The sequence below is a fragment of the Oryzias melastigma genome, linkage group LG24 (assembly GCF_002922805.2).
Source record: "Oryzias melastigma strain HK-1 linkage group LG24, ASM292280v2, whole genome shotgun sequence".
NCBI lineage: Eukaryota > Metazoa > Chordata > Actinopteri > Beloniformes > Adrianichthyidae > Oryzias > Oryzias melastigma.
In genome coordinates this window covers 22451057-22460295 of record NC_050535.1, presented here as the reverse complement: position 1 = coordinate 22460295, position 9239 = coordinate 22451057, and the positions used below count along the sequence as shown (strand labels likewise).

General features: G+C 40.4%; 1 protein-coding gene across 1 annotated transcript in view; it reads right to left on the bottom strand.

Moving 5' to 3' along the window:
- Window positions 1–9239, bottom strand: part of add3a (adducin 3 (gamma) a) — a gene marked incomplete in the record, with an annotated part of 52239 nt that overhangs the window by 40937 nt on the left and 2063 nt on the right. Inside the window, 1 exon segment of the mRNA XM_024259499.2 lies at window positions 1178–1422. Within this exon segment, the coding sequence (XP_024115267.1) occupies window positions 1178–1372 (195 nt within the window).

Below are 9239 nucleotides of genomic sequence, written 5' to 3'. Positions count from 1 at the left end.
ATGTTGAATTTTGATTGGTCAACTGGTGTAAGTCTAAGAAGTTTCCCGTCATCATTCTGTGAGCTCTAGTATAAAAGCCCCGCCCATCTTTGATCGCTCGACACGATCGAGAGTAGAAGTTCACCACGCGACCATTTGAGCTCTCCCCGCGATGTCGAGAGTGGCGGAGCTAATGCCAAGAGCGTTGGAGGTCACCCCGCGACACTGAAAAAGGCGGAGCTCACTCCACGATGTTGAAGCAGAGAGTGTTGGAGATCGCCCCGCGACACTGAAAAAGGCGGCGCTCACTCCACGATGTTGAAGCAGAGAGTGTTGGAGATCGCCCCGCGACACTGAAAAAGGCGGCGCTCACTCCGCGATGTTGAAGCAGAGAGTGTTGGAGATCGCCCCGCTACCCCGAGAACGGCAGAGCTTGCTTGCCCGCTAAACCGGCCCTTAAAAAGCTGGCCGACCGGCAGACAAAGACCCGCTGTGGGATGGGGAAGCAGCCTGCTTGGGCCTCCTGATTTTTTTTTTTTCTTTCATTTTCATCAATTCTGGTTATTAAGAAACCTTCTCTTTCACGAGCTGGAGCAGATTTTAAATAGAGAAAGTTAAAGACAGGCGTCCGCTCGCTCGTGAACCGAAAAGATTATTGAGACAATAATAAAAAGATTCTTTTGTTACCTCAAGCTAACCTCACTGTCACTGTCAATCACATATCCAGACCACACCTCCTCCACTCAGCCCGCCTCACGGAGCCCTGCCCCTTGTTTTGCATTTTTCAAATCTGGGCTGAGAGTGGAGTCAGCCTCCACTGTCCTGTTTGGTTACCCTTTAAAGTAAATGGTGTCACCATTTTCAGCAAACAGCTTCAGCATCTTCAGCGACTACTTTCAGCAAAAAACGTTCACGCTAGCATTATCGCAGGTAATGCAACTTTTCTAGTTTTATTTGGACTCAACAGAGATAATTTATGACTTCATGGTTAAAGGTAGGTAGTGCACAAATCTTTCAAAAACTACTTGTGCATTTGGAATGAACAATCAATGACCACACTTCATATACATGCTGCCTTCCAAAGGTTTGAATTTACTCAAATTAAAGAAAAAAATGTTCAACATTAAGACAGCTTTCCACTCTGTGTTAGTCTCTACAAGTTGAGCCTGGAGAACCATCATCTATCGTCTTTACTTACGGGACTTTGTAGAATTTGCGTGACGCGTTTCTTCTGCTCCAGAACATTAAAATCCTGCCGGAGATCAGGAGACATGTTCCTGGATCTGATGTACTCCGGATCGTTGACGTCAACCCGGTCGAAGTAGCCCACCTTGGTCCCTCCACCGGGCGGTGGGGGGGTGGTCACCACCCCCTGATGGCTGTCTGCACTCATGCCGGCTTCACTTCACCGGCTTGCTCTTGGGCTGCCCCTCCGGCTCTCACCTGGGGAAGAGACCAGCAGCTCATTACAGCAGTGCACAGGCTCAGTTCAGAACTGCACAGGGACTGTGTTCACAGTCAAAACTGCAACAATAGTTTAGTTACTTATTAGTATAAAAAGAGGAGACGTTTGAAAAAGTGTTTGACTAAAAATGTATCTTTAGAGCACGGGTGGATGTGACGGAGCAGTTCTCAGATGACAGGAAGAAAAGCCCGCTATTGTTGAACTCCAGGAAGGCGTGCTTCTCTCAGTCGCTGAAAACGGCCGCCCAGCCTTTGTTCCACTCACATAAGTCACCAACACTAACGGACGTCAGCCAGGTCACGCTGACAGTTCACCCAACAAACTGCATGACGGAGACACGCCGACCTTGACTGGAGGTGGGAGGGGCTTTCTCCCACCTTTCATTCAAAGGTCGGCTGGCATGACAACAAGCACTCTGCAGGACACAGGAATTACTGGACTCCAAGCAGCAAACACAAGCGGCTTTGTTGGCATGCCAAAGCAAAAATCTAATAAAGGAAGAGAGATAAGAAAAAAACACAGGGAGATCATAAATAATCTCTTCTGAGGCGGTTAGGGAAAAGGCACGGGGAGGGCCATTTCCCAGGCGTAGTGCTGCCGACTCGACTAATCGACTATTAAAATAATCAGCGACAATTTTTATAGTCAATTAGTCGTTACTTTATAGTATATGGAGCCAGAGTGTAGTAAAGTTGAAGAAAGTTGTGAGGGCTCAGCACCCAAAAAAAATGCACTTTTTATATTTGAGTCAGTGACTAAAACTTTATCTTGAGTGAAAAATAGTTCCTTGTTTCAGATGCCGACCTCATTAGAGAGATCAGGAATATACTTTCAATCAAATTTGACAGGTGACCTTTTATTATTATATATAAAAAAAATTATATTAAAATGTCATGTCATCTTGAGGGGCGGGGCACCTGTCAAAATGAGTTTGATGGAAAGTATATTCCTCATCTCTCTCTCATTTGATTTCATCTTGTTTTAATCACAGAAACTAATAAAGGAAAGAAGCTGCACAATTCACTTAAAGTTTGATAAACTATCATCTTTACTGTCGTTATTTTTAGTTAGTTTAAAGCTAATGATGGTTAAAATGTGTGCTTTACATGCACTTTGCACATGACTCGATTAATCGACTGATGTGTAAAAATAATTGGTGATTCTTGGTCAAATGAAAACAAAATTAACAAACCCAAATTTTTTTCCCTCAAAAGTTCCAACTGAGTGATGTTTGGAGGAAGTTTGACCGTCAGCTCAGGACAGTAAAGACAGCAGTGTCAGTTGATGAACGGCATCATTCGACAAATCAAATGTAGTCGACACCGCCCCACATGTGGGGATGTGTACTTTGGCTAGCATTGCTGTGACATTGATTTTCATCCTCACTGCCAGACTTGACTTAGTTAAAGCTCGAGTAGCTCTAGTTTAACTGTCAATATGTAACAAGGCTAGCAGTAAAGACCCACTCCAATGAAAATTGTTTTTTTGTTGTTTTTAACATGTTCTTGTGGCTTTTTTTCTAATGATGGAGGGCATATATAAATAGAATTAAGATTAAAAACTGCATTTCTGAGTATTTCTTTACTCAGATTTATGTGAATCAGATTTAACAATACAGTTTTGGAAGGCCTACAAACTAGGACTGCCATGATTAATCAACGACTAATAGACTTAAAATAGTTGACAACTAATTTAATAGTCAATTAGTTGTTACTTTATATTATACGGAGTCAGAGAGCAGTAAAGTTGAAAGTTATAACAGCATCCTGCTAGTTTTTTGGACTATTTGGGCATTTATTAAGGTTTTCTGGGCTATTTTGGCATTTGGCTAATATTTGAGCTACATGCTAGCTTTTTTGGCTAATTTAGGATTTTTTTCCGTTTCTTAGACGAATTTGGCATTTAGTTAATCTTTTAGCTGGCTAGCAGCTTCAGCGGTTTCAGCTATCAACTCTACGTTTTTAGCTATCAATTTCAGCATTTTCAGCAGCCAAATTCAGCTTACAGCATTCACACTAGTATTATCACAGGTAATACTATGGTAAACAGTCCCATCCACAATTCAAAGGGGAATTTCCAATGAACTCCTGGCGCTCTGCAGAAACTGTGTCCTAGAAAATGACACGTTTTTAGATTTTGGCTAAAAACGTCTTAATTATTAAAAGACTGGTAACGCTGATCAGAGAGGGACTTTAGCATCCAGAAAGTTCAGTAGCTGAAACCAAATATTTTAACAAGTGAGATGATACACCGATGGTCTTAGATGAGGTGAGACATGCAGTCAGTCCTTTTTTGGGGTCCAGCAAGAAAATCAGCTTTTGGTGGAAAGCAAATTGTCTTTAAGGGAGCCACACACACGTGTGAAAGTACCTCAGGTACTGCTAGGATATTAAATTAATAAATACATTATTCTTTACTAAAAATGTATATAGAAACACAGAACTTCCTACTTTCTGCCAGAGTCCCAATAAAAACTATATTAAATAACAAAAAGGAGCCTGTCTGCCCCCAAAATAGAAAGAAGTTATTGCAAATATCTAAAGAACGAGTTATGCAACCCAGCCACAAATCCATCCTTCTTCTGTTACAGAGGAAATGAAGAAGACAGAAACATTCAAATTCAAACACACGACGAAGATAAGGATGATGAGTGGCTGAAGAACCTTTGATTTAAAAGAAAAACGTACCAAAGAACTGCTTTGTATTTTAGTTTTTACATTTAGTAGGTCATAAGCTCTAACTTCTGTTTCAGTGATGCTCACAGCTGATGGAATTGAAGAAAACTAAACTTAAAACTACTTAATGCTCAATTTGACAGTAGATCAGGCTGGTACAATAGATCACAAATTTATTGTCAGTCTGTGTCGCAAACGATGTAAACTGCATTTAGCTCAAATTTTTAGCTGGGCGATTTGGCTTAGAAACTTAGAAAAACAGCATCAACTTTATCCTTTATCTATTTCAAAAGCATCACTGCTGAGATGCTGGAAGAGGAAGACCAAGACTTTGAGGAGCTGATCTGGTTTCTTCAGTCAGTAATGATCTGCTCTGTTTTACAGAAGGTCCTCCCAGGTGTGGGTACAGGTTCGTTGTGGAGGAGGTTCTATATAGAATTATTTTCCTGCACTTTTCCTTTGTATTATCAGTAAAAGTGAAATACTTTTTGCTTCTTTTCCGAAATCTCTGTCTTTCCCTCATTCTCGGTTCATGTTGAGCTGCAGCTCCACGTGTGACGGACCGCTCTGCTCCTGCGCCCGACCTTCCACCAGAGGTAATGTGGGGTTCAGTGTCTTGCCCAAGGACACTTCCACAAACGGGCAGGCAAGGCGGGAATCAAACCTGCCATCTTTCGATCAGGAGTAAACCACCCTAACGCTGCACCATGGCTGCCCCTTATACGCCCAAATCCTTTTATAAGGAAAGGTAAACATTTACTTTTCTGTTGTATCAAAACTAAAGTAATAAAATGTCTCTTATTTTCTTTCTCAACGGTTCTGAAACAATATCTGTTCAAAAACACAAGTCCAGAGTCCAGATGCCTCTGGTGAGGTCCACATTCCAAACATGAGACAGTCCCTTCAACCCCTCCTCTCCTGTCCATGCAGCTGAAGACAAATGCAGATTACTGTTGAGTCCTTTGCTTTTATACACACCTTAAACCTCAAACTCCTTCTAATCACTATGAAAACTTCAGACTTCATTTATTAAGCACAAATATTTGCCCAAACATGAGAAGCCCCGCCCACTCTCCTCAAAGGCATCACACTAGTGGAACTGCTTTGTAAACAAATCTTACTTTCAATTCTCCTTCACAGCCTCACCTGAAGGGGCTGGGTCAGATAACTTCAGGTAAATGTCATTTTTGAATGTGTGTCGGCCAGGATGCAGTAACCACTGACTGTAAATCCTTACACTCCTTTGGTTTGTGTTGTTCAGGAGAAGAAGGCAGCGCGGCACTTGGAGATTAGGTTGGCATGGTAATTCATTTAAGCTCCACAGATGAGTGGCTGACAGACACGGTGGGTGTGTTTACACAGGAGCTGAACCCGAGGCGAGGCCGCAGCAACCCCTCACCCACAGACACTTGGTGTTACTGTCAGCTAATATAAAGCAAGTCTCGAGAGCAGGGGTGTCAAGCTCAATTGTACAAGGGGCAAACAATCCAAAACACACCTTAAGCCGAACAAGATAAACATTTATTGAACACTAAAACTACATTTTTAAAACTTTGAAACTGTAACTTTTTAAAATAGTTTTGAACTAGATATATAGCATCACCTGTGATAATGTTAGTGTGAATACTGTAAGAGGAATTTGGCCGCTGAAGATGCTAGTGCTGATAGGTGAAGATGCTGAAGCTGATAGCTAGCTAAAATATTAAATAAATGCCAAATCAGCCTTAAAAAGACACAACAAAATTAGGTTAACCAAAACAGCTAGCATGTATCTGAAAAAAATTAGCTAAACTCCAAAACAGTATCCAATGTAATGCTGCTCAACTTTCAACCTTCAAATTGTCTGTTTAGATGTATTAACCTGCTAAGTCACTTTGTTTTTGTATTAATTGTTTTATTTAAACTAACTCCGGGAAAATTTACATATTTTAAATAAATGTTACCCGTAAAAGATGGCACTGCCGTGCCCGCTTTTCCTGACGATTTGTGATCCTTTTTGCTTGCCATACTATCATCCCTGTGACGGAGCAGCAGCTTTCTCCTGTGCGGGACAGCTGCTGCTATAGCGGATCCTAACTGGGAGATTCTCTGAACCAGCCATAGAGACGTGCACTGATGCTTTTATTCAGCTTAAAATTAAATGAACCTGATATTTCACCATCCACGTCCTCCATGATGAAGTCGAGTTTTTGACAGGAGCTCCTCAGAGATCTTTTGAGAACTGTCAAGCAGCTACTTTAGTGCTTGTTAAAACAAAGACGATTTACATGAATTCGACATTCGATGTGAACGGACAATTGATTTAATTATGCAAGGCCGAGGTGTGTGCACCCACGGGGGGTGGGGTGGTTTTGTTATCCGTATGGATCACAGATTATCCGTGATCCATTACACCCCTACTAGCTGAAATATGACAAACTCCACAAAAGGCTAAAAACGTAAAAAAAGCCTAAATTAGCCAAAACAGCTAGCATGCAGCTGAAATATTAGCTAAACTACAAAATAGCCTAAACAATCTGAGTAAATGCCAAAATAGTCCAAAAATGTAGCAAAAACTGTAATTTTTTACATTATAAATAATAAAAATGCAGGAATATTATTCCATAACAAATCAACTTAAACCTTAAATAACTTTCAATATATTTTGTCTAAATTATACAAGTTAGAAATGAGCACAAGATAACATCGGACCATTAATAACGATAAAATAAAATGATCTGGAGGGCCGGATAGAATTATCCAGAGGGCCGGATCCGGCCCCAGCCCTCGACTTTGACACGTGATCTAGTGAAACTTTTCAGCCATTAGACAAAAAAGAAAACCCTCAGAGGAAAAAACTCAGTCAATCATGGCTGCACGAGCTGTCTGCAAATCAAAAACTAGTCAGTAAACATGTTTTACTGGTGATTTCAATAAAACAAACAACGAAAATGGAAGGTGTTTTCCTAAAACTGAAGATGACAGAAATAACAGCTCGTCTGACCAGCTCCACAGCTAAAAAGATAACAAACGAAAATACTTTCATTCAGAGTCAGGGGCTGCTGGAGTCCATCCCAGTACTCACTGGTCTGTCCAGCAGTCCATCGCACAACACACAGACATGCAACCACACAGCAAGCCAAAGGACGATTTACCGAAGTCAACAAGTTTCTTAAGGATTGCTATTGGAGCTGATCTGTGACACCAACACTTTGAGTAGTGAAGGATTGGAGTGAATGTGGAAGGACTTGTTAGCTGCTCCACTGACCGAGCTCCACTTCCGTCCCTCCTTGTTTGGCAAAGCAGAGGAGTGGCAAACCAGTGAAGTCACAAGCAGCTCTTTCCACTCAATGAGCTCTCAATCTGAAACACAAACCACTTTCAATTTGTTTTGACTGGTGCTCATGGAGGAGAGGTTAACCCTTTAACACCGGAACTCCATTGTTTATGTTCTTTGATTTACTGTAACTTTTCAACCGTTGACATGATATTTCTAGTAGACTGCGAAGCAGAAAAGTGTCTCAATGAGCTGCTTTTCTGCTTCACAATCTACTAGAATTATCATGAATTACATACATATATATGTGTGTATATACAAATATATCCCTTCCGCTCTCTTTGGGGTCCAGTTGACTCCAACCACATATTGATATGTGATTCCTTCCATGACAAAGTTTTCAACCGTTGACATGATATTTCTAGTAGACTGCGAAGCAGAAAAGTGTCTCAATGAGCTGCTTTTCTACTTTACAATCTACTAGAATTATCATGAATTACATACATATATATGTGTGTATATACAAATATATATATATATATATATGTATAGCTCTTAGTTTGACAAATATAGTTATGTGGTTTAAATTGTGACATATACCGTTATCGCCTGATATGAAAAAACTAGATCTAAACAAATTCCATACCGCCTAGCTCGAGGGAAAGTCTAGAAAAAAAAGGAGATTCAAGTCGATACAGTAATTATGAAATGTTCTCCTAAATGTTGTGAAATCCAAAGATCAAAGGTGGACGTAAAAACGTGAGGAGATTGAATCCACTCAATCAGACCAAAGAGTGTCTAAATCACAGAAGAGACAGCAGACTGTTCTTTAGCTAACACGGCCCACCGTCTCTGTTATCCACTGCTGCACTTTAAGCAAACAAACCGCTCAAAAGTCTTTGCTCAGCACTATTTCAGTGACAAAATTAAAGGGACAGTTGTTAAATCTGCCTACAGACATCTACTGTTCTGCCTGATGCCACTGAACTAACGAGGCCACCACACTTTGTGCGTGTCTGACCAGTGAGCTGAGTTCAGTTTGTGTTTTTACTTCTTTACAAACATCATGTTATAGATTTAAAATCATGCAAACTAACCAGTCAAACTAACAAAAAAACTAAAAGAAGTAATGCAGTTCTGACTAATTAAAGACTACTAGTGTGTCGCACAAAACTGCTTTTTTTTTAAATCAAGGTGGTACTTGAAAGAATTAGCATTATAGTACATTTAAAATCTCAAAAAAGTTGGTTTTGCATGATGTGCCCTTTAAAGTGAATTCACATTGAGGGAAAATGATGGATTTCCCATCTATCTACTAAACGGGATTATGGAAAGTGAGGCTACGTTTGTTACTCATCATCTTCATATCACTGAGACTGTACTTTTCATGGCCTGATTTTTCTATGGCAACGACAATCAGATTAAATATGTCAAAGCCAGGATGTTCTGTCATCATCTGCCTCTCTGACATTTAGAGGAAGATGTAAGAGGGCGGAGCCTAAGCTATACGTTAGTGTCTGTCTACAGCAGGAGTGTCAAACTCAATCGCACAAGGGGCCAAAATCCAAAACAAACCTTAGGTGGAACAGGATAAACAATTATTGAACACTCTAAAACTACATTTTTAAAACTTTAAAACTGTAACTTTTTAACATAATTATGAACTAGATATATAGTATTATCTGCAATAATGCTACTGTGAATGCTGTAAGCTGAATTTGGCTGCTAAAGATTCCAGTGCTGATAGCTGAAGATGCTGAAATTGACAGTTAAAAACACTGAAGCTGATTGCTGAAAATGTTGAAATTGATAGCGGAAAATGCTGAAGTTGATAACTGAAATCACTGCAGCTGATAGCTAGCTA